General features: G+C 36.3%; 2 protein-coding genes across 3 annotated transcripts in view; both read left to right on the top strand.

Annotated features, from left to right (window-relative positions):
• Nucleotides 1-3,265, top strand: part of LOC112004914 (dehydrogenase/reductase SDR family member FEY) — a 43,086-nt gene extending 39,821 nt beyond the window's left edge. Inside the window, exon 7 of the mRNA XM_065766765.1 lies at nt 2,775-3,265. Coding sequence (XP_065622837.1) covers nt 2,775-3,037 — 263 coding nt within the window. The 3' untranslated portion in view covers nt 3,038-3,265. The remainder of the gene's footprint in view (nt 1-2,774) is intronic.
• A 701-nt stretch (nt 3,266-3,966) lies between these two features.
• Nucleotides 3,967-6,675, top strand: LOC112007198 (ethylene-responsive transcription factor 3). 2 transcript variants are annotated; one of them, XM_024039506.2, is made up of 2 exons: nt 3,967-5,018; nt 6,380-6,675. In XM_024039506.2, exons 1-2 carry the CDS (start codon nt 4,244-4,246, stop codon nt 6,385-6,387), a joined length of 783 nt encoding a protein of 260 aa, XP_023895274.1. In that variant the 5' UTR covers nt 3,967-4,243; the 3' UTR covers nt 6,388-6,675. The 2 variants fall into 2 exon arrangements, with proteins under 2 accessions (XP_023895274.1, XP_023895273.1); XM_024039505.2 differs by lacking the exon at nt 6,380-6,675 and having other exon boundaries at nt 3,969-5,243.
• Nucleotides 6,676-26,178: the final 19,503 nt, after the last annotated feature.

Raw genomic sequence — 26,178 nt, 5'->3', positions numbered from 1 at the left:
TTATTCACCTCACCAACAAGGCCAATCTCACTTTTTCCAACATTAACCGTCAACCCCATAAAAGCTAGAAAACAAGACAAAGCCAACCTTATGGCAAGCAGTTGTTCCCTAGAAGCATCATAAAATAAGATAGTGTCATCAGCAAACAACAAATGGGAAATATGCACACCAATAGAATTCACTGCTTCCACATGAAAAATTTGAATAAGATTACTCCTCTGTCTTCCTCAAAATTCTACTCAAAACCTCCATTATCAGAAGAAACAAAAGAGGGGCTGCCTTGTCTCAAACCACGAAAGCTTCCAAAACAACCTTCAGGGGATCTATTTACTAGGATTGAAAAATGGACAGAAGTGATGCAAGCCTTAATCCACCTCCTCCATTTTACCCCAAAACCCATTCGACCCAACAGATAAAACAAGGCATCTCAATTCACATGGTCATATGCTTTTTCAATGTCAAGCTTGCAAACCATATCCTGTAATCGGCTCTTCAACTTACTATCCAGGCATTCATTTGCAATGAGCAATGAATCCAGAATTTGCCTTCTGCCAACAAAGGAATTTTGAGACTTAGAGATGAGATTATTCAACACCGCCCTCAATCTGTTAGCCAGCACCTTGGACAATAGCTTGTATACACTACCCACCAAACTAAAAGGGAGAAAACATATAATATTAATGGCATTACACTTCTTAAGAATTAAAGTGAGAAAAGAAGCAATCATAGACCGTTCAAACACAGTGTTGATGAGTGTTCAAAAAAATCCATGACATCCTTTTCCACAGCACTCCAACATATGTGAAAAAAAGCCATGGTAAAACCATCAGGACAAGGGGCTTTATGACCCTCCATCTCCCTCAGGACCTAGATGACTTCCTCCTTTGTGAACTCCCTCTCTTAAGGACAACCTATCATCCTCCTTAATACATGCAAATACTAACCCATCCATAGCAAGGCATCTCACCTTAGTTTCCTCATACAACCCTTGATAGAAATGAACTAAGAATGCACATCAGACTCATTCTCATAAAGATCACCGTCCACCTTGATCCTCTTAATTTGGTTAGCATTTCTATGGGGGTTTGGTAACCTATGAAAGAAACGAGTATTATTGTTTCCCTCCTTCACATACAAGGCACGAGACTTTTGTCTCCAGAAAATCTCCTCCAGAGAAGCCAACTGTTCTATGTCTCCTTTGACTTGAATACGACGATTATGATCCTCATTCGATAGACCCAACAGCTCCTCTCTAGCATCTAAACCCATTAATTCAGTCAACAAATTCTTCTTTCTAAAAGCCAAATAACCAAACTCCTCACTGTTCCAATTTTTTAAATCAGCATTTAGAGCCTTTAATTAGTTAGTTAGTTAGACAGTTTCTTAAGCATTAGCCAATAGGTTTTAGACACTTCTCAACCATCTAGAGGTTGCCAATGCCAAACAACTAGTATAAGTAGGAGAATGTAAGCTGTTTGTAAATCAGTTTTGGTAATTTAATGAATCATTAGCCTTTGTGTGCTATTTGGAAATTTGTGTTCTTGCTAAGGTACTTATCCACCTATCAATGTGTTCTAAGCAACTCAGTCCTTTCATTGTTTCTAAACCATACACAAACAAAAGCCACTTGGCTGGTTTAATATTTTGTTAGTCTCTTTTTGCATTCATTTGAATGCAAATAAATAATAGTGAGATTGAATATCAAAAAGTTTGGGACTCAAGCTTACCTTGTTTTGTATATCACATCTTGTGTATCTCTGTTTCCAAATAGACCAGTGCAGTAGAAGAGTTCACAATGAACACCCTTATAGGAACAAACTTTTTAGCTCCATTTATCAACTAATTTTTGTGCAGACTGGATATTATCCATGACATCCCATATTTTTCCATGAATCTTTTATGGTTGAGTAGCAAGATATGAAGGTTTAGGCTTGAGTGAGAATAATAAGGAAGAGAAGAATAGAGAGAGATAAAAGAAAGAAAAGGTTGAGGGCATATATTTAGCATATATTTTTATTAGGGTTAATAACATGATTAAAAAAATGCCCTTATTAACATGCTAATTAAAAAAATAACTAGAAATAACTTTTTTCAATTGTCGTTCATGATAGGTCAGTTTGCAATACATTTGAACAGTCCCAAAAAGTCTGTTGAGGATCCATAGCTGGCCCTATAGTTTTGGGACTAAGGCTTTATTTTTGATAGGGTAGTTTGCAATATATGTTACACAGATTCCATAGTAACCTTCCATAGATTATACCTTTAAGGGGTTTCCCACTTTACTTAAGTTGTAAATACCCATCCACCACCAACCATATAAAGAAATCCCACTGTTGCAACATGGGGGATTTCCAATTAGCCAGAATAATCTTTGTACCACCAAGACAAGAAAGAAATAATAAATTTAAATGCACCCAAATTATCCCTAAACCAATATATGATCACTACTTGAAGGTTCAAGTCTGAATCCAAAGAGTTTGCTAACAAAAACCAGCCGCCAAATTCTTGAGATCTCTTCCAAAGTGGATCGCAGCACATCGTACTCTAATAAATTAGGTAGCAGCAATCATAGAACACGGTATTTTGTTTATAGTTGCCACAAGCACATGATATATCATTGTAACAACCAAAGGTTTGTTGGTTTGCCATTGCTGTCCAACAACCTGCATGGACTGCATACAAATCTTAAGAGAAATTTGGTACTTTTGGAGAGAGATAGAGAGGGGAAAAAAAAAGAAAAAGGAGAATTCAAACATGAATCACTTCTGTTGCAGGTTCAAGGAGTGCCCTTTTTGCAGCCACAGATCCTCAGGTTCCAGAGTACTGTGAGTTGTTGAAAGCAGATGAGTGGCCTGTTTGTGCTTACCTCTCTCAAGATTGCCGCCCAGCAAATCCTTCAGAAGAAGCACACAACCTTGAGACATCATTCCAAGTCTGGGAGAAGACATTAGAGATGGTTGGCCTTCCTTCAGATGCCGTGGAGAGACTTATGGAAGGGGAAGAAGTTCTATGCCGATATGGGGCTCAAAGGGGGTAGTTTTTTTTTATTACCGGTTCACTATGATAGTGCTAGATTATATTCAAAGGGTGCAGTCTAAACGCTCATCCAAGATACTGTAAAGGCTAGTTTCTTGATTGCAAAGTGATGGCTATTCTTTTATTAAGTAGGCAGAAAAACTGAAGTGCATGTCATTCTAGTACAATTATATTTTGTGCACCACTGTGGGGTTCCTTGAAATACGAATGCATGCATGCATTTGACCTTTGTTAGCTGGTCTTTGTCCCTCTGAGTTAAGGGACAGTTTGTTATTTGGTAGGATACCAACATAGGAATTAGAGTGAATTGTTACGTCTCTATGGTTGTGAATGACTCACGTAATACACGTCTGCATTCTGTTTGCGTACAACTTTCCCTTGAATCTGTTTACCAACTTCTATGTGTTGTTAAGAGCTTTGTCACTTAATTGGAATACCTTATGTGGTGTCTAACAAAGATTTCTAGGATCACCTGCAATAAAAACGCTAGATGATGTCTTGCGCGATGCGTTGATATTTTATAATTTTATTTGAAATCATTTTTATGTATATTAAAATCTACATATAATACTTATTTTGTTATATAATATTTATATTTGTCCAAAATATTATTGAATACTTTGAAACTTGATTTTCTTAATTCATATTTTATTTAAAAAAAAAAAAAAATATTTAATAGCAGTGGACAATCTTAAATATGTTAACAAGGACCCTCCGGTCATTTCACTCATCCCTTATTTTTATTTTTTAAAGTTAATAAAAAAACGATTAAACAAAATATATAAATAAAGCAGCAGCAAGCAATTGAGTCCGGGTCGGTTTGTGGGGGCGAGAGAAGGTAGAGAAATCGAGAAAGCAAAAGAAAAAAAAAAAAAAAAAAAAAACAAAACAAAACAAAAGAAAAGAAAAAAAAAGCCATTACCAGCCAGAGAAACCCACACACCCCCAAAAAAAAAAAAACCAAATTTTTATTATTATTTATTAATATTTTATTTTATTTTGTGTGTAGAAGAGAAGAGAAGGTGCGCTCTCCTTGTGTTTGTGCCATCCATCCCATCTCCACATCCAGTTCTTTCTCTCCCACCATATCTCACACCTTCTCTCTCTATCAACTCATTTCATTTCACAAAACACACTTTCTCTCTTTCTTTCTTTGTGTGTGTGTGTGTGTGTGTGTTTTTTTTTTTTTTTTGGTTTTTCATAAACCATGAAGAGGGGGAGAGGAGCCGCGGCTAATAAAACACCGGCAGCAGCGGCGGCGGCGGCGGTACCCACGGCTGAGAAAGAACAGAGATATAGAGGCGTAAGGAAGAGACCGTGGGGAAGATTCGCTGCCGAGATCAGAGACCCGTGGAAAAAGACGCGAGTCTGGCTCGGCACTTTCGATTCAGCCGAAGACGCCGCTCGCGCCTACGACGCCGCGGCTCGTAGACTCCGCGGCCCTAAGGCCAAGACTAATTTCCCTCCCTCCTCCTCCTCCTCCCCTAATATTCATCACCAACAACAACAACAACAACAACACCTTAACCGCACAGCCAACTACGGTCCGCCGTTTTTAGATCATCATCGGTTTTATGACAACGAAGATGGAAATGATGAACAGCATCAGCATCAGAATCATCAGAGGATGGTGATTGATCCGCAGAGGCCGACGTGTAGCGGTATGAGCAGTACGGTGGAGTCGTTTAGCGGGCCCAGGCCGACTCCGCAAAAGGCGCCGCGGCCCATGGAAGCCGTTATGGATCGCCGGAAAAAGCACCATCCGAGGACTCCTCCCGTCGTTCCTGAAGATTGCCACAGCGACTGCGACTCGTCGTCTTCGGTAATCGACGGCAACAACAACAACAACAACAACATCAACGACAACGACGACAATGATATCGCGTCGTCGTCTTATTCTAATTTGCTGTGCCGGAAAACACCGCTGCCTTTCGATCTCAATCTGCCGCCGTTGGATTTGGATCACGACGTTGACTTTGTTGGTGATGATCTCAACTGCACCACCGCTTTGTGTCTCTAATTTATTCTCCATGATTATTATGATTATAATTATGATGATCAATGATTTTTCTTTTTTCTTTTTTAATTTTGTTGTATCTCTTTTTTTTTTTTTTTTTTTTATTAAATCCAAAAAAAAAAATGAAATTTATGAGATAAAGATTATTATAAATTGATGATCTTAAATTTTAGTATAACGGTTATGCTCACTTTGTGTTTATTTGATTTTTTTTTCTTTTTTCGGTAAAAATAGGTAGTCTACGTGGTGCTAAAACTTAGTTAAAATTTCTATTTATATCTGCTATTTTATTTTTGTTTTGTTTTTTCCTTATATTTTGGGTATGTTTTATTTGCTTCAATATTGGGATGGTTGGTTTAGATCTAGAGTGATCATATAATGTGAGATCGTTAACAATGAAACCCATATTATCTTCTTCTTCCTTCTTTTTTTAATGGAAATGTAAAGAGAATTCAAATGAGAAGTGTTAAAATTTTGTGTTAATTGTTTGAGAAAATAAGCGTCCATTTTGTCTGTAATTCCCCTTTTTTCTTTTTTTTTTTTTTTTTTTTTTTTTTTTTTTTTTTTTTTTTGTAGATACATAGGATTTGAATTTATGCGCTATTCTTTACTCTTAAGACAAGATTTATGAATAGACGAAATTTGATTTAGGTGCCAGTAATTTCAACACGAGGAACATTGATGTTTGATCCGTTGGTCCAATCTTAATTTTGACATGTTTCATACCATATATAAGCTTGATTTTTTGGGTTTATTTTTGTTTTAACTGGGTGGTTGTTGTGGCCCTCTAATGTGAAGCCATGTGTGTTTGCTTGAGTTCAACGAATTGAGGGTGTGGTGTGAGTTCACCTATCACTTCACTTCCCTCTTGTTGTTGCTCATTTTTGAACTTAGAACTTGAACTTGGACTAGATAGGAAGAAGAGCCAGATGGACTTTCATGGCATTTTCCTTTCTTGTACTTTGGTGAGTGTTACTCGCACATGGAGATTCTTTTTGTTTGTTATTCTTTTTCTTCCTTCTTTACAGCTTTGGCTGCTGGCTAGAAATTATAAATATGATGGTTCAAGGAGAGTTCCTGGAAGGAAATATGCACATTCTTTTTTATTTTATTTTTTATTTTTTATTTTTTTGCTTCTGAAAATATGTCTTATATGTGGGATCTGTTTGACGTTGTATTCAGGCAATGCTTAATGGTGAAAGGAATAGTTATTAGTTATCTAATTAAACAAAAACTGAGTAGTTAATCTTTATTGGTGGTTGTTTTTTAATGGCTTTGTAGCGAATCCATTGTAATGCTTCATAGTGATTACTTCTTTATCCACAGGCCTTTGACTTGGATAGCATTATCCTTTCATCAAGGATTCGAGGGAAGTCATTGGCCACCTGACACTATTCAGGTGGGGAGCCACTGGATAATCAAAAGCCAGCATAAAACCAAATAAAGATTTTTTTTTCTTTAATAAATATTTTTGGAATTGGATGTAATAAGTTCACGAATGTATTGAGCCGCATTGGTGAAAACAAGAAAGCAGGTGTGGGAAAGCAATAGAAAATAGAGTTTTTGAATTAAAATTCGGAAAATAACTAAAATATAGAATCTGAATCACAATATTTGATCTATTGGATCATGCACACTACGGGGACAACTCGCATTGGTGGGTTGTGCTGTGAATACAATGAAATATAACTAGTGGATCACAAATTTCGACCTATTTTTAATTATTGAAATCAAGGGGAAGAAAACTCTGGTTCATATGTAATGATTACATTACAAGCTATTTGACTATACAACAACCACACGGTGCATATGTATTATTAAGGATTGGAATTTGTATTTGCTAAGTGTAGGAACTTGTATTGCCAGATTGTATTAAAAGGGTATATTACTACAACTTTATGTAAGGTCAAGGGTAATAATTTGTGTTGCCCAATTGTGTTAAAGGGCATATGACTATATACAACTTCCAATTCGACTAACACCACCCAAAAGTGACTTGTTTTTTTCTTTGTTAATGGCCACTTCATGTTATTACTTTCGTGTTTGTCACAAATCCAAGAAAGCGTAAAGTCAGTAATTCACATTCGTGTTATGTGACTAAACTCTAGTCAGACTAGACAAGTATAATTAAGGTTCATTGTAATTATTTAAATAATCCAAATTGACCTCATACACGCTCAATGTTGGTCTCAAGTCTCAACAAATGTTTGTTCAATCCACACTCATATCCGATTTAATACCAATAAATTCAATGCGGTGTATTATAATTTCCTCAACTTAAAAAAAAGTTACACGCCGCTCCTCATTTGGTAACTTTGATTTGGAAATTTTGGCCACAACTACTAAAAAATAATAAAAGTGAAAATTGTATCTACAATATATCCTAAACAAGTTAGTCAAATTATAATTAAGAGTCTTCATAATAATTGTTCCTCAAAAAAAGAGTCTTCATAATTGTTTATATATTTCAAATCTACCTAGCAAACACTAGATTTGGAAGTCCCCGCCCGCGCGCGCGCACACGTACTACACATATTAATACAATCAAATACTCCAGGCTATTACAATGTTTTCCTTACAATGTGTTTGAATAGAGGGAGAGGAGAGGGAAGAAGAGGTGGAAATGATGATGAGATTTTAATGAACCTTGTTTTGGTGTAATTTAAAGTGGGAGGAGGGGTTTCCAGTTATAATAAAAATAAATAAATTTTCAATTTTTTCTTTTATGATTTTAATTTATATTTATTTCTTTAAAATTAGCAAAGTAGGGGTATATTTGTCAATTTATATGATTATTTCCCTCCCACTCTTCTCTTCCCACTTAATTTAAAACGTCTAATTAGTTTATATGAATATCTATTCTTCTTCTCCCTACTTAATCTTTCAAATATTCAAATAAAGATAATTGGTAACTATTATCCCCCCCCCCCCCCCTCCCCTCCATTCCCCTTCCCCACCCTCTGCTTGATAAAATTTGGGTGGAAACTTTGAGAGTGGTTCTTATCTCATTGAATTGAAATAAGATACTCTATATATGCCAATTATATAAACAGAGTTTCAAACGTATTATTAGTGTTTTGTATTAGAAAATAATTCTTCTAAAAAATTTAGAAAAGCATATAAATCAGGACCAAATACATAACTGCACAACCATTTAGAAATTATTAAGACAATGAAATGGTTTAGAAGAAGTTCAATCGTATATTGGAGAGAGGCATCATTTATTATGTAGGATAGATGGGTCAAATTATGATAAATAGGTCAGAATAGCATGAACGTTAATAAGGTGAATTTGGATCATTACGAGTTAAGTGAGTTAGTTCGAATTCAACTAGTTTGCTAAGAATGTCTAAAAAATGTGTACTATTTTTTGAGAAAGAAAATGTGTACTTGTTTTATCCACAAAACTATATCACAAAAAGCAAACCGATTGTATCTTTGAAAAAAAAAATGCAAACCTTCGTGGGTCGTTTCCAACATTACTCCTGCCCTTAAATGTTGTATCTCATCTTTTCGATTTAATTATTATTTATTTTTTAGAACCATTGCATATTTTAGTTAAATGGGTTATTGTAACAGATTTTAAAAAATTGTTCTTAAAAACAGGAGTGGAGTCAAGAATTTTTATTTGGAAGGGCCAAGTTGCAGCACTAATATATTTATCAAGACAACTCCCCACACACACATATACACACGCTTTTTTATTATATACACACACCTCAAAAAAAAGCTAGTATTTTCAATCAAAATTATATTTGATGGCGATGTTTCATAAAATAAAATTCATATTTACTATTTTTATAGTAAAATTCTTTAAAAGTTTCATTTTTTACATAATTATCAAATTTTATACCAAAGTAAGTAAAAAAAAAAAATCAATTGAACTAATGAAATTTTCAAAAACATGAATGATCCAAAACTTGGAGGGATAAGTTAGGCTCCAAATGTATTTGAAACTATCTTACTCAAACCCATTATGTGACAATTAAAGAGACATTTCATGTGTAGTTTTAGTAACAATATTTTTTTAATGAGTCAATGACTTGTTAATTGCCACATAACGGGTTGAAAAAGATGTAGATTTAAACATATTTGATACCCATCTTTATCAAATATTTAACAGATATAAAAACACATTTTATAATAAAAAAATATAATTGTGAAAAATAAAGTCATGTCTCTATAATTATTAGATCAATTATTTTTTTTTAAGAGCATCATTGGACTAAATCAAATATTTTGGAGGCCAACTCTTATTTTTGTAGACTAAATTTTGAAAATATTAAAATAATTATATACTTTAAAAATTTTCAAAATTTGGGGGGGCCATGGCCTTGCACATAGTTATGCCCTTGCTTGAAAACATCATAAAATTGTTTGGCAAGAATAAGAACATTGTGTTTTTGTGTGTTGTCAATATGAAAACACCTCTGGAAATGTTGCAACTCAAAAGACCATATTTTGAAAAAAAAAAAAAAAAAAAAATCTAAAGGCTACTATTATTGTAAGAGTCAAACCAAATATTACCTAGACATTTAAAGAAAAAAAAAAACCATGAATTAAATAACAGTGACTGATCAAGGTTTTATTTTAAAATTTTTTTTTTTATACAAGATAGAATAATACTCTAATATAATTTATATATATATATATATGNATTCATATTTTATTTAAAAAAAAAAAAAAACTGTATGATGCTATTAGACTATAACATATTATAATATTTACTGTTAAAAGTAAAATTTATTTTTTAAATTGATTAAATGATTTTGAAATCTATAAATAAAAATTTAAAGTATAAAATACTTTTATATCCTAAAATTACATAAATTTAAAAAACCTATCAAACACTTCTTCAACTACTCTATTCTCACAACAAAATATGCAGACCTCAATCTCAAAAACTTAATTCATTACCTTGACGAAATTAAGGAAATCATTTGTAAGTATTAACATTAAAAAAACACGATTAAACAAAGAGAAATTGGCTAAAAACACATCTATTTAGCAAAATTTAATTGTGTTTAGTTGAGCTTCTGTATGCATTTAAAAAAAAAAAAAAAAAAGCAGAAAACACTTTGAAATCATTATCATTTTTTATTTTATAACTATGGCCCATACCACGCAAAGTAGTTGTAAAAAAACCTACAAAGAACCTATACATTATGAGTTCTTAAACAAAATTAAAAAAATAGCTAATTTTACAAATAATCAATTAGAATGTTTTTATTTTTTTTCTAAAACAAAATACATTTATTACTTTACCAAACCAAAATCCCAAACACCTAAAGACTCTAAGCGAATCACAACATTCGTAAAACACACAATGTTTGACTTCAACATCAAAACTGTAAGCTATTGTCATTGAATAAAAGCACAAGTCTTCTTCCTTGGTCATAGCTTATACTGGTTAGAATTAAGTATGGAAATTTTTACCAAACCCGACCCTAATGGGGCGGGTTTTACCTAACTTGTGAAACATTGGGGGTGGGTATAGATTTTAATAAACAACCCGTAGCAAGTTTGGGTTGGTGTAGGTATTATGCATACCTGCTCCGAACTTGAACTCAACCAGTATACATTAAAATGACTAAACTACCCTAACTATGTATATCACTAACTATTCTCAAACCCTAATCAATCTCACTTTTCAAATCTCTTTGTCACTGCTGACACCGCATTTAATACCCTTTACGATTCAGGCCTTTATTTCTTAATGATGTTAGAATTCTAAAGTCTAAGGTTGGTTTAGGGTCTAATCAAATGAAAATTGACTTGAGAAAAGTTTTTATAGAAAATATAACTAATTTTTGGAAAACAAAGGCCATGGAAAACTTAGGGCATGTGTACGCATACACATGCATGCGTACGCATGCAAGGGTTCTAGAAACTATGCAATGTAAGTTTTTTGCATTTAAAACTTGGTTTGGAATAAATCTTGTGTGTGTGTGTGTGTGTGTGTGTGTGTGTGTGTAAAATCAAATTTATAAACAAGCTGTAGCCTGTACTTGCGGGCTTCACAAAGTTCAGCCTAAATGGGTGCCTGGACCCTTCCCCATATTCTTCATATTTGGACATGGATATTTTCTTTTTTTAAAGAGACGAGCACATCTCTAACTTTAACCCAAAAAAAGTATTGGGCAAAAAAACAAAGCACTAAACATGGAATATGCTGGCCTAGATCCTTGTCTATCCAAGCTTGTGATTGGGAACAATGGGAAGCCATCCCCATCTGAAAATGTGGATAAACCTCTTTGAGTTCCAATGAACTCACTCATCCAAAAAAAAAAAAAAAAACCCAATGAACTCAATGGACTATGCCCCCCTTGTGTTGGAATAAGTTTGAGTAACTGTACTTCCTAGTCTTTAAAACTATGCCAATTCTAGAATGGAAAGTGCCACAATGTTTGCGTACCAGGCCTTTAATCGTTGCTGACACATGGTAGTACATCACCTACAGTCTCTTAACATGCAATGTGTGCAATGTTCCTATACTAAAATGGCTTCTAATAAAAATGAACACATCAGACTCCACTTTCGACAACTCTCAAGTTTGTTTGAATCTCTAGAGTTCATTGTTGGAAGCTTGTCTTGTTTCCTAAAGTAGTGTTTAACATTAAGTATGTTTTTCTAATCATATGGTTGGTAATGAAGAATAAGCTTATTGACAACCAAAGAAAGATTGACCATATTCAGGTTATCCAGATGACATTGTGTACTTTACACAGAGCTAGAATTGAGTCTGAAAAATTATGTCTGTTTTAGGAGTAATTCTTAGGTACTCCTGGAGTACAGAAAATGATGCTCCTTCCTCTCACATTTATGGTGGGATTCACTAATTAAATTAATGGTGGAGTTTACCATGAATATGAGAAGAAGGAGTATCATTTCTCCGTGCTTTGGAAGTACCTACGAATTTTCCATGTTTTAGATGTTCATTCTCTAGCAAGATTTGGTTGGAGATCTTCATGATGAGTTTGATTAATAGGCAGGTAAGAATAACATGCAGACATGATAAGCTTTTTAATGGGAAATAATGAAGCTTAAAGGGAAGATGTTGCAGCTTGTCACATGTAAACAGCAGGGAGGGTGTGATACTGAGATCAATATTAAGATCTTCATCACATTTGGAATTTTGAATTAATCAAAATGCTAAAGTGCATAATGGAAATATTTAATGAAGGTGAAATTGTAGGAGCTATTCTGCAGAATGTGAGATACAACCTGTCTTTCTGTAAAAACTAAAAACATAACAAATTCAATTCAAAATAGGGTGTACTGTAGTTTTTGGAACATTCCTTTGGTTGTTTTTTATAGTAGCTAAGTGAATGTCTATTTCTTGCAGCTCAGCTGTTGGCATGTGAATTGTTATGTCATAGTATCTTTAGTTGTAAAGTGTTTGCACACGTTTGTTGTACTTCTAGATTTGGTAAATAAAATTGCCATTCATTAAATTAAAAGGAAGAATTAAATATTTACCCTATGGTTTATACCTTATGTATTTGTCTTAGAGCATTCACAGCTGGAAATGACACCCTATCCTATTTTACCATCCCTAAAAATTATTTTATTAATTATACTATACCATTTTACAATACACCAAATATCCCAAAACTCTATTATTTTACCATTTTATTAAAATATTGTTTTTTAATATTTCTTTATTATTTCTTTCCAACAGTCATTTTTTTTTTCAAATTCAACAACTATTCCAACGGTCACATTTTCAATAGAGCCTTTGTATCCTGCCAACAGTCATATTTTCAACATATATAGATCCACATCCTGCCAAAAGTCATATTTTCAACATATATAGATCCACATACATATATTTTAAACAACTTGCTAATTTTTTTTTGGCGAAAACACTATTTTGGTCCCTACATTTTTGGGTCATGGTCAATTTGGTCCCTATATTTTGGTAGTAGTCAATTTGATCCGTCTTATTTTCAATTTGCAATCAATTTAGTCCTTACCATTGACTCACTAACGAAAAATGCTTACGTGACAAACAAATTGCATTGTTGGCATGTCTAATATTAAAATATTAAAAAAAATGCTGATGTGTCTAAATTTTAATGCCCACCTCAACACTTATTATATATAAAAAAAGAAAAAGAAAAAGCCACGTTAGCTTTTTAAATAAATAAATATATATATATATATATAAATTTATTTTTTATTTTATTATATATAATAATAATAATAATTTATTTTTTATTTTATATTTCTTACAATTTCTTTAAAAAAAAAAAAAAAAAGCACAAAAGAGTGCCCTTCGTCTCTTTGAGTCTCCTCAATCTTTAATCTCCATCTCTCAATTTCTTTAAGTCTTATATGTCAAAAGTTGAAACTAGAAAGCCCACTTGTCTCCTAAAGAAATAGAGCACAATTAATTCCTTCCTTTGTGGTTGTCTTATCTCCCTCTTCTCAAGCCACTCTCTAAAAAAAAAATCAGAATAAAAAATCCCACCATCAACTAACACCTTCATCTCAAAAGCTAACCATTCGAGACCCATAAGCCACCCACTAGACCCCCATCAACTAAAGGCCCCAAACCAACAATTGAAACCTATCCTTAATCCACGAGAAATTATAAGGTCCTAATGGTGGACAAGTGACGTGGTCCACCATTACACTAAAAGATTCCCACCTGTTTAAAATTGCTGAGTTAGATTTTTTTTTTTTTAACAGAAACTAATTATTAACTCATAAATTTAAATAAGTGTATAATTTCTCCTAATCACTGGGTATAAACCCATCCCAAAAGCACCGCTTGATGTTTGGAATTTAGATACAATCTAGTGCCACGATGCTGTATGACGAATCTATTGGGTACGACAACAAAAGATTTTTTGATTTGATTGTGGGTTTGGTTTGGGTTGATTTACAGGTTTGATTTGGATGTGTATTTGAGTGAGCCTTTGTTTGTTTGCTGAGAAAACAAGAGAAAAACTAAACGAAATTTCTAATTGATGAGATGTCAACGGCTGTTGTTGCAAATGCTGAAGCTCCTCCACTAAGTTGCTGAAGATAGGTTTGTAGTTTATAATTTGTGAGAATGTTTAGATTTGGTTAAACTCCCCAACTATAGATTCTAGGTTTGGGGAAGAATAAGAATGAATGGTGTTGTGCCAAAAAATATTTGGTAAAGTAAATGATGAGGTAAAAATTTTGTTTGGTTAGTAACTGCAGATTCTGGGTTCGGAGGAAGAACAATGAAGAACATTGTGTAAAAGTAAAATAAAATTATCTTTGGTTGACGAAATTGTAAGAAAAATAAAAGATAAAATAAAGAAAGGAAACAATTGGGGGAAAAAAAAAACCTGATGGGGCTTTTTTTGCCATGTAAGCGCTGAGTGGTCACTAAAATTTAGACATATCAGCATTTTATTTAATATTTTAATATTAGGCATGCCAGCAATGCAATTCGTTTGCCATATGGACATTTTTTGTAAGTGAGTTAACGGTAAGGATCAAATTAATTGCAAATTGAAAATAACGGGGACCAAATTGGTCGCTATCAAAATATAAGGACCAAATTGATCGTGACTTCAAAATGTAAGAACCAAAATAGTGCTTTCGCCTTAGAGATTTTAGGGCTATTTTGGACATTTAAGAGGTTTCGGGGTATTTTTTTTTTGGTTGTTTTCATGTTTTGGGGGTATTTTGGTCATTTTAGTGGTTTCAAGATTATTTTGGTTATTTTAGAGGTTTCGAGGTATTTTTTTTTGTCATTTTTTAGGTTTTAGGGTATTTTTCGTCATTTTAAAGGTATTAAAGTATTTTTGCTCATTTTAGAGGTTTCAGGGTATTTTGGTTGTTAGAGAGGTTTTAGGGTAATTTTAGTAATTTATTAGGTTTTGGGGTATTTTTGAGGTTTCGAGGCTATTTTGGTCATTTTTGAGGTTTAGGGGTATTTTGCTCGTTTGAGAGGTTTTGAGTGTATTTTGGCTTTTTTTTAGGTTTAGGAGTATTTTGGTCATTTTTAGAGGTTTCAAGGATGTTATTTTTGTCATTTTAAAAGTTTTGGTAGTATTGCGGCCATTTAGAGGTTTTGGGCGCATTTTGGTCATTGTTTTAGGTTTTTGGGATATTTTAGATATTCGTGATGCATTTTAGTTATTTTGGAAGTTCTAAGGGTATTTTGGTCAATTTAGAGGTTTTGGGGTAATTTAGAGGTTTTTTGATATTTTGGTAATGCTCATGAGTAAAATATTATTTTTTATTTTATTTTATTTTTAGTATGGGAAAATTTTGTCAATTCAATAAATTATTACATCTCTACCAATAAATAAGGTGAGATCACCCCCATTTGAGAAGGTGATGTGATATAATTTATAATCTTAGTGAAAGCTCAATCAGTGTGAAAACACTAATGCTTGTTTAGACTCCCAATTTTAAATTACGGCTTAGTTGCTTTTACTCTAACTTATTTAAGTGCGGAACAAGAGTAAAGCACGCTCAATAAACCGGTAACACTACTCTAAGCCATAAGCAAGTATAGTGAGCAATAAATTTAAGGCTTAAAGAATAGGGAAGAGAGATGCAAACATAAGATAACACCGAGACGTGCTATCAAAGAGGAAACTGAAGTACTCGGCGAAAACCTCTCCGCGGCCCTCCAAGCCGAAATCGATCTACTAGTGAATAAGTTGGATTACATGAATATCAAAAAGCCCCTCCAAGCCTAATCTACCCAATGTACTTGAGCCCTCCAAGCTCCTGTTACTAACAGATTTCTTGGAGTCTTGTCTTTACTAGTTATTTGGATCCTGCAATTTTGCTCGATTGCATCTGCCAGTCAATGACTTCTTTTAATACTTCATAAAGGCACCAAAACTTCTCTCAACACTCAAAGTGGGTGAGGTAAGTGTTTGGGCCAAGAACCTCTCAAGAATGTGTAGATGGAGAGGTAGGAGTATGTGAAAACTTTAGAGAAATGATGTAGAGAATTGTGTGTAAAACAATCTCTAACTCTCAAGCGTTTGGCTAGAGTTTCTCTCTCAAAAGTTTCTTTAGAAAATACCCATTATTCTTATTACATTTGGTGGGTCATGAGGGTTTATATAGTGTTGGTGAAAAAAGGGAAAAGTCACACTCTAGAAAGCAACAAGCAGTGGGTTTCGCGGGTCACTTGCGACTTGGCCTAAGTTGTGAGTCACTTGCGAAAACTAGCGTGTTAATGTCTCTTTAAATTCCAGCATGTTCTTCTCACATGGCTTGCTTCCCTGGTCATTAGTCGCGAGTCAATTGCGAGTCTAGTCATGAAAACCACTTCTTCATAGATTCTTCACCAAACTCTCACACATATCTCTTACATTAAATCCCACAAAATATAGGAAAATGATTGAGCAAAATTACAATCAAATTTGATACAGAATTAAAGCCAACAAAATACATAGTTGTAAATCACAACTTTACACTTAGATTATGGTAATGGTAGAAAAAATTTAACGAACCAAACACCTTAACGTCACATTAAGGTAATGTGCATCACATCAAAGGCAAATCACGGTGAACCAAATGCCCCCTTACATCAAGGTGTAATGTTACATCATCGTAATCTTAGATTCATGTGAATTTTGGTCATTTTACAGATTTCAAGAGAATTTTGGTCATTTTAGAGGTTTGGGTATATTTTGGTAATTTTATAGGTTTTTGGGTATTTTTTGCCAATGTAGAGGTTTTGTGGGAATTTTCGGTCATTTGAAGTTTTAGGGGTGTTTTGTTCATTTTTTATATTTTGGGGGTGTTTTGGTCATTTTAGAGGTTTCAAGTTTTTTTGCTCATTCTAGAAGATTTTAGGATATTTTGGTTATTTTAGCGATTTTGAGATGTATTTTAATCATTTTAGATGTTTGGGGTATTTTGGTCATTTTCAAGGTATAGAGTTTTGTCCGCTCATTCAAGTAGTTTCAGGGGTATTTTGATCATTTTAGAGATTTTGGGGCTATTTTGATCATTTAAGAGGTTTTAGAGTAATTTTTTTTTTTTTTTTTGTCGTTTTGAGGTTTGAGGGGTATTTTCTATTTTGGTCATTTTAGTTGTTTCGAAAGTATTTTGGTCATTCTAGAGGTTTTAAGGTATTTGTTTGTCATTTTTAAGGTTTTAGGGTGTTTTTTTCATTTAAGAGGTATTAAGGTATTTTTGCTCATTTTAGAGGTTTCAGGGTATTTTGGTCGTTTGAGAGGTTTTGGGGTTATTTTAGTAATTTATTAGGTTTTTGGGGTATTTTTGTCATTTTTGAGGTTTCGAGGGTATTTTTTTTCCCCTTATCCGAAACATCATTTCATTTTTAGGTAAGTAAGAGAAAACAAAAATGTGCTTTACCAAATATGAGCTAAATTTATTTGTTTAAACCAACAAATAGGTTGCTTTAAAACAAAACAGAACAAACAACAATAATAGAGGGTTAGGATTTAATTGTGTTGTTATTAATCTAAACTTAGAGTTTTCAATTCCCAATCCCTACTTTGAACCCGAAAATTTCAAAAAGCCAAAGACATCGTTCAAGTTCTCCCTTCATAAGATAAAAAAAGGGAAATCCATACATTTGATAGGCATGAACACTTTGCTAAAGAAATCCTTGCTTGTGAACATGTTCCCTATTTAGGGGAAATGGTAGCCATAGAGCACATAAGTTGATAAACCCACTAAGAAACATGGCCTTATCGAGCCTTTCCTGTGGTACATGCATTCAACTAGATTTTCGTGATAATCATTGAATTTCCAAAAATTTTGAGCCTGACTTTTAGAACCAATTGAAATAGAAGGGAAAAATGATGACCTACAAATATTTCAAACAACAGGATTCCAAATCCTCCAAACTTTTCAAGTTCAGCATATCCCTAAGGCTTATTCACTTATTACCAAGGAATTTCTAGAAAATGGGGTTTTTAAGATTGCAACAACTTATGCAAGCCTATCTTAATCTCTACCAGGCATCTTCAAGAAGACCTAAACCCAAAAGATTCAAATGCTCAACCCTAGGTTTTAAATACCATTTGAGCATCATTGACCTAAACACTTTTCAAGCCTCTTGAACTCATCCCAGCAGTGGATGCCTAACTTATTACCGAACCAAGGTATTGCATGGTCCTCGGACTCAAATCTATAAGGAAACTAGTCACTCCACAAAAGACTATGTGCTAGACAGAACCAAGGTCTTGCATGGTCCTCGAACTCAAACTTATAGGGAAACTAGTTACTTTGCAAAATCAAGTGCTCAGAACCAAGGTATTGCATGGTCCTCGGACTCAAACTTATGGGGAAACTAGTCACTCCATAAAAGACTAAGTGCTAGACAAAACCAAGGTATTGCATGATCCTCGGACTCAAACCTATGGCGAAACTAGTTACTTCGCAAAATCAAGTACTAGACAGAACCAAGGTATTGCATGGTCCTCGGACTTAAACTTATGGGGAAACTAGTCACTCCACAAAAGACTAAGTGCTAGACAGAACCAAGGTATTGCATGATCCTCAGACTCAAACCTATGGGGAACTAGTTACTTCGCAAAATCAAGTGCTAAACAGAACCAATGTATTGCATGGTCCTCGGACTTAAACCTATGGGGAAACTAGTCACTCCACAAAAGAATAAGTGCTAGACAGAACCAAGGTATTGCATGGTCCTCGGACTCAAACCTATGAGGAAACTAGTTACTTCGCAAAATCAAGTGCTAGACAAAACCAAGGTATTGCATGGTCCTCGAACTTAAACCTATGGGGAAACTGGTCACTCTATAAAAGACTAAGTGCTAGACAGAACCAAGGTATTGCATAGTCCACGGACTCAAACCTATGGGGAAACTAGTTATTTCGCAAAATCAAGTACTAGGTAGAACCAAGGTCTTGCATAGTCCTCGGAATCAAACCTATGGGGAAATTAGTCACTCTACAAAGACTAAGCACTAGACAGAACCGAGGTCTTGCATGGTCCTCGGACTCAAACCTATGGGAAACTAGCTACTTCCAACAAAACGGAGCATGAGCATTCACCTAGGTTGTAAACACGGCCAGAGGGGAGTCTAGTGCCTCGGATCACTTGCCCCAGCCTGCTTCGATGAAGATACAAAACGAAAGCAAGCCCATGAGCATTACTTAAAGCACTTCAAGCACTGAAACGCTCTCTTAGTCTTGGCAAGTTTATGAAAAGTGGATGTTTGTATAAAGCATATGATGTGAGCCAGAATCCTTTGTGATTCACCCAAAGGGAAACAAATTGCATTGTGGAGACTGTTCAGGTTTCAGTAAAAACCTAAGGCAAAATTTATGTCGTGGTCCATCGCTTTCAATTATCCAAGCACTACTGGCACATTGTTAGAATTAACCGAGTATTGAGCAAAGCATTAGAGTACGACAAATAAAGGAAAGCATCATTCGAGGAACTAAACGCAAACGATTGGATATATTACACAAAAATAGTTGCATTACAATATCACCAAGACAAAAAGCTAAATAAAATGAATAAGAAAGCAAGATTAGAGTGGCCCAAGTTGTCAAAATAGGGTAGCCTGTCAAGATGGCCTATTTCTTCAACTTAATAGATAGCTTATCCTTGGGGTCTGTCGAGGGGTTTCGTTTGATGCCTTGGGATCCTAGCTCGGAGGGGCAACTTTGGAGGACTCTTTTTCGGCAGGAGGGACCTGAGGGATAACAAGTGTGGCTTGGGAGTTAGTAGGAGGCTTCACCACATCCCGGGGCGCTTTTTGGTTACTGGTTTCTTCTTTCTCCAACGCTCCTTGGTGCTCAGTCTCCTCAACAGGCTTATCCGTTGAAGTTGGGTCCTCGACAACACTGGCCTAAGTAGGCTTATCAGTTGAAGTTGGGTCCTTGGCAGCACTGGCCTGGCCTTCATCTGTCGCTTGTAAGGCAGAGCCCGCTTTAGAGGTGGCAGGGGCAGCCTCGTGAATGGCGGGGGGGGGGGGTAGTACACTCTCTCAGCCCTCCTAAGTTCGGATGAGGCCTCAACCCCAGCCTGGTTGAGGGCCTCATTCCAAGTTTGGGAGCAGTAGCATCTGCATACCTCGGGTACTTGAGCCTTGAGAATAGCCTCGGTCTTAGCCACTCCCTCAGCGAAAGCCTTTTCCTCTGCTTGCTCTTTAGAGCTTTTAGGCTCTGTCCTACCAAACTCAGCTTCTATTTTAGCCTTCACAGCCTCATCCTTGGCATACTCGACGACGCCTCTAGCTCCCTCTGCCTCAGCCAGTTTCTTCTTTAGGTCGACGATGTGCTCATTGGCAATCTGTAGTTGACCCTCAACTTCCAGCAGACGCCCTGTCTGGTCCTTGACCTATTTCTTAGCACTAGCTTGGCTGGATATCGCACTGTCTCTGGCCCTCGTCATCTCCTTTAGGTCCTCCTTTACCTTTTTAAAGTTAGCCTTGAATTTCTTGAGGGTGTTTGTGGCATCCAAGCACTTGTCGCGCTCCTGATCCAGGGCCTTACTTTATTGGCCTCCTCCTCCAGCCTAAAGGTGGCCTGGATGACCTGCCAATCAAAACAAGCACATGGTAAGTTGGGAACTAAGGAGTAAAGCTCAGTAAAGGCACAAGTATCAGAAGTCTTACCATACCCAGGTACCTTTTGAGGTTAAGGGCAACTTTCTGCCTCTTTAAGCCCCCCAGCTTGGCCATGTCAGAGGGGAGAAGCAAGGACCTCTCCAAAGCATCAGCCATGTAAGCGCCCTCGCCCCCTCGGAAGTCCCTGAGGGGGTCGTCATCCATCAAGGGCTCCCCATGAAGCATGGTAGCAGGTAGCTAGGCCTGGGGCTTGGACTGCTGGGTGGCCTCCTTTCCCTTTCCCTAATGACCGATCCTTAGCTGTTTGGAAGGTCGGCGGGTTTCATCTTCCTCTTAGGAGGAACAAGATCTCCCCCTATCTACGGGGTCTGTGCCCTTGGAGGCCTCTTCCTCTTTGGATCGGTGGTCCCGAGCCGAGGATCCGAGGTCGGCTGGGTGGAGGACGACCTAGTCTGCGTGGGTAAAGACTTGGATGGGGAAGGAGGGAGATTGGGTGGAGGAGGAGGAAGCTTGGATTGCTGCTTCTTTGGCGCATCCTTCCCCTGCTGGCCCTCGATCAAGTCGAACAGGTTGGTTTGAGGTTGCCTCTTGAAACCCATCTCAGCCTGAGTACCAGTCGTTGATGAGAGAAGGTCTACTTTAGATAAATAGGGATCACCCAAATCACCAGAAGGATCCTCAGCTAGATGGACTTGGTAGAATGTGCCAAATTCATCCTCGGATGGACCCAGATTAGCAACTTCTTCTCCTCTTCCCAAACTTACTCGCTCAGCCTTCGCACCCTGATGGGATGAAGAGGAACCTGCCAACGGGACGCCCTCTGGGATGGAAGATCCTTCAGAAAATGAGAACCCGTGCTCCACCACAGTGATTTGGCAAAGCCGAGGATCGCGGGCCCCGATCATGTACTTCGGAGCCGGGAACAACTTCTGGGCTGGATCGTACCCAAGGATCTTGTGAGCAGCCCTAACTTGATTGTCAGCCTCGTTCATGAAGATCTCCGCCTTGAGAACAGATTGCAAATCTTTTCGGTTGACCAAATGGAAGTGTCGTTCAAAGGTGCGCGGATCTGCAAAAAGAAAAAGCATGTTCTAATCAGCAACCAAATGGTGCAAACTATGAAAACATAGCATATCAACCCTCCCCTACTACAAGTACCCCACCTGGCTCTCCCTCTACTGTCAGGCAATGGAGGCCGTCATGCCACTCCCTTAACACAATGAGAAAATCCTGATTTAACCCCTTGCTGGACTCGGGGAGGCACTGGATAAGTCGAACTCTATCGTCCCTTGTCTTCATGTAGTAAGACTTACCCTTTAGGTGTTGGAGGTTATAGCACCAGTTTACATCATGGTGGGTTAACCTCAACCCCATCTTCTCGTTCTAGGCGTCTACACACCCTAGAATCCTAAACACATTGACGGCGCACTGGGTAGGAGTTAACCGGAAATGCCTAAGTCCCTCGTCATTGGCCCCATAGGGATTCTTATACCACCTTCTAAGAAGGCGATTATGGGAATCACTACCTCACCCTCTTTCCTCCTAATATGCCAATCCCCTTCTTCGTAGTACATCAAACCCATATTATTAGGTATCCTATAATCGGCGACGAATTTCTCCATTGTCTCCTCAGGCTCAACTAACTTCTTAAACCTCCCCATCCTAAAGAACAGCTAAAACACTTAGGGAAGAGTGAAAGAAAGAGAGGAATAAGGGGAGAAGAAAATTAGAAATGGAAAAGCACGAGATAGAGTAAGAAGAAAGCTTACAGAAATGAGGAGAAACTCCTTGGACAGGCTTTTTATGTTGGATGGAACACGAGTTGGGTTGGAGGTTTGATCGGATTCAAAGTATGTGCGCTAGAATTCTTGAATGCAAAAGTAAGGAGGCAAATCGGTTCAAATGAGTATTTATATCCTCAATTAAAGACAACTGGGTGGAGTTTCCCGCCCATAAAGGCAGAAAATCCCCACTGTTAGATTACCATCATGTCGTTGAACGTGGGGAGTATGGAGTCGCCAGAATTTAATATGGGTGCGCCTGTATATCGAGGTGCCAGAAACGTGCATTGGATAGGCGAAAAGACTCCAACGCTGACATAGGCCAAGATTGGGCAAGCCATGACGAAGGCTCGAGGAAATTAAAATCCTCCTCCCCGTCCGAGGATATGGACAGAAGGATTTTGAGGGGCTATTGTAGGGCCTAAATCTGGTGACCCCAATCCACTTCGTACTAAGCCCAAGGCCCACGCCGAGAAGGAGGAAATGCCCGAGGATAAAGTGAGAAAAGTACAAATTTCCCAGGGATGTTGCCGAGGACAATCCTGTCCTCGGCTAATCAAGACCATGAGAGGAGGAAGCAGCGAGCCATCAAAAGTAGCCTCTCAGAGCATCCTAGGGGAAAGAGCAAATACAAAGTGTCGGCCAGAGAAGCATGGTGGGGGAACGGTTTAAGGAGAATTTGTCACCTCCACATTAAGTGCACACATCTAACTCCCTGGCCGCATTAATGGAGATGTGACCTTTGAATAGTGCTGTCTTGGTTGCTGCAACTCACAGGAGTGCTGGTAAAGTGGCTAATGAGACAGGCAGTCAGAGGGGGGGGGGCATGGATGATCAATAAGTGGAAGAAAGAGATTATGAGAGAAGGACTATATAATAGGGAAAAACAGATCAAGAGAGGGGGGCTCATGGAAGAATGACCAAGAAGCTCCTCGGACTGTGCTGATGATAAACTTTCTTAGAAAATCTCAGTTCCTATGTATGATAGTGTTGACCATCATATTAGTCGTTGTAATCCTCACTAAGGCCTAGTTCTTATATCCATCATCTACAAATTCATTGTATTGGACTAGTTGGGCTTGAGTTCACTTATCCAACAGTAGAGTTGCTAAAACCCAGTCCCTACAGTGTACTATATACACGTAATGAAATAGATCATTAATAGCAAAAACCTTATAAAAGTATTGTAAAAATATTGTAAATGTAATACTTCTCTAAATAAAAATTTGAGCTTGTATTCCCTTTTTCTACTTGTAGGGGAAAAAAAATCCTTAGTATTTAAGATTCTATAAAACAAATTCTGTCAGATATTCGACAACCCATAAAAATCTCTTATGTTAAAACTTTAAATCCAACATAGACTTTTGGTTTCCGATTGAGTGCAACAAAGATATAATACTTTGAAAGTGATATTATCAATTGGCCGTTTGGTAATGTTGTTCTACTAACTTTGTTTGTATCTTTTAGAAATACGTGTAAGTAAAAAATGTGTGAAAATACATATAATGTTGTTTAAAAACTGAAAATACGTTGTTAAACTATTATACCAAACGGGCCTAATTGTCTGAAACCTTCAGGATTGGACAGTACGTGTCAATAAAACAATTGAGCAATTTTATTTGCCTTTTTAACTTTATATTGGAAGCTTACTTGGGCTTTTCTTTTGGTTGAATTTAGCCGTGGAGTGGTCTCAGTGCCCCAAATTACATGCCACATGCAAATTATACGAAATAAAACAAACATGAACAACCAAAAATAATCTATCACCATTAAAAAAAAAAAAAAAAAAAAATCTCTCCAATTAAAACTATGGCCGTAGCTTAATTCTATCATGAGATTCACAAGGTTAGGGTTATAGTGAATTCGAAAACTTCTAGCTAGGGGAAGAGGGATTATTAATTAGCAATGCTAAAATATGTGTCTCACATTATTTTTTATTATTATTTAATTTTAATTTTCTTTTAATCAATACTTTTGAGGTCAATTACATAAATTCTCCTAGAGTTTAGAGGTGGCCGTTGGTTTCATTATTAATCCAGATTTTAAAAAGCTTAAATCCTCCAATATTATCAATTGTTACAATTTATCTCTTTCTGGCTCGTTTGGATTGAGGGGAGAGGGAATGGGAATGAAGAGAAGTAGAGTAGAGTTAGTTGAAAATAGAATAATTTTGGGCAAACTCTACTATTTTTTTACCCTATTCCTCCTCTCTTCCTCTCAATCCAAATGGACCATTAGTAACAAAAAATGGAAATTGATAGTTTAAGAAAACGTGACAGATATGCATAGTTTAATAAAGATACCATTGATTTATGTTTTTTTCTTTTTGAGTCATTCTATTGTACCCCCCAAAAAAGTGAGGGTATGGTACCCACCTAAATCTAAATCATTAATTTAATATTGTTTTGATCATGACCATGTAATTTTAAAGGATTTTGGTTACCGGTTAAACAGGCTTTATATATAATAATAAAAAAAACTAATAACATTCATCATGCTTTTCTCCTATCTCACATTTGCTTCTCTACCTTTGCTTCATTTGCTCCTTGCTCTGTCTCACAGTTGCCTCTCTAAACAAAACCCTCAAATTAGACAGCTAGAACCATACCCACAATAGAAGAACTAGACAGCGGGCACCCACAACCTCAAATCGGCAGCGCTTCTTCTCATCCAATCCAACTTGTCGCCGCCGCTCTCGAGCTTCTTCTCTTCCAATCCATCCTCAAATTGGCAGTGCACTCATATCCAATTCAACTCGGCGATGCTTCTTCTCTTCCATTCTAAATCGGTGGCACCACCCACAATCTTAAGGTTCTCTCTTTACATATGATTAACGCTGATATGGGTTTATATTATTTCTCTAATTTTGTGGGTTTATGCTATTATTGTTTTGTTTGAGTTTCGGTTCTTATATATTTGACAAATTAATCTTTAAATCGAAGGGCTTGACAATCCACCATTGATTGCCTAGATCACTACTATGTGAAACAAAATTGTAATAAGGTTGCCGATGCTTTGGCAAAGAAATCTCGGGTTGGGCTAGAACTTCAGGTTTGGGTTGAAGACTTACCTGCGTACATTATCCCCTTTGCTCTGTTTGATGTTCATCAATTTTCTTATGTTTTAATAAAAGTGTTGGTTTGTCTCATAGAATGGTTTCTTAAAAAAAAATAATAATAATAATCTTCACACTTTTGAGTTTGGGATGTGAGATGTGAAACTTGAGTGAGACATGGGAACCCTTATCCATAAGTTGAAATAAGATTAGATTTGGTTGGGAGTGTGGGGAGTGGGGAGTCTGTCTATCTTTTGTGTAAAAAAAAAAAAAATATGGTCTTCACTTTTTAATTTTTGGTTTTTTACAATATTGATCGGTGAATAAGTTAACATATAGAGAGATTGAGGCTAAATAAAATTTCTCATATTGGAACTTTTTTTCATCAATTTCTGGTTAATTCTTTTTCCCTTGGTTTCTTATTCTTCTTCCATTTTTGTTTATATTTTTTATAAAATAATCTTGAGTTTGAATTTGGAAAAAGGTGGTCAAGAACAGAAAGATCTGAAAAGATATTGAGGGAAATGGATGAAATCAAGTATAGAAGCCTAAAGAAGTGATTTTCTAAGGAAGAAATGGTGTGAGGATGAAGAAAATGTCAGAGGAAGAAGCTTGTGAATAGTAACAATGGAGGAAGAAGAGAGAGTAAAGAAGGAGAAGTTAAAAAAAAAAAAAAAATGATGGAGACAGCATAAAAGGGGGCCAAAAATTCCCCCCCCCCTCTTTTTGTCACACTTGAGTTGCCAAGTCAACTCAGGTTTA

This window comes from Quercus suber, unplaced genomic scaffold (assembly GCF_002906115.3).
Source record: "Quercus suber isolate HL8 unplaced genomic scaffold, Cork oak 2.0 scaffold_740, whole genome shotgun sequence".
NCBI lineage: Eukaryota > Viridiplantae > Streptophyta > Magnoliopsida > Fagales > Fagaceae > Quercus > Quercus suber.
The sequence above is the reverse complement of the archived record's forward strand: the minus strand, read 5'-3'. Positions and strand labels throughout refer to the sequence as shown.

What these genes read in the sequence shown, in the direction of transcription:
- LOC112007198 (XM_024039505.2), top strand. Translation starts at nt 4,244, where the DNA reads ATGAAGAGGGGGAGAGGAGCCGCGGCTAATAAAACACCGGCAGCAGCG.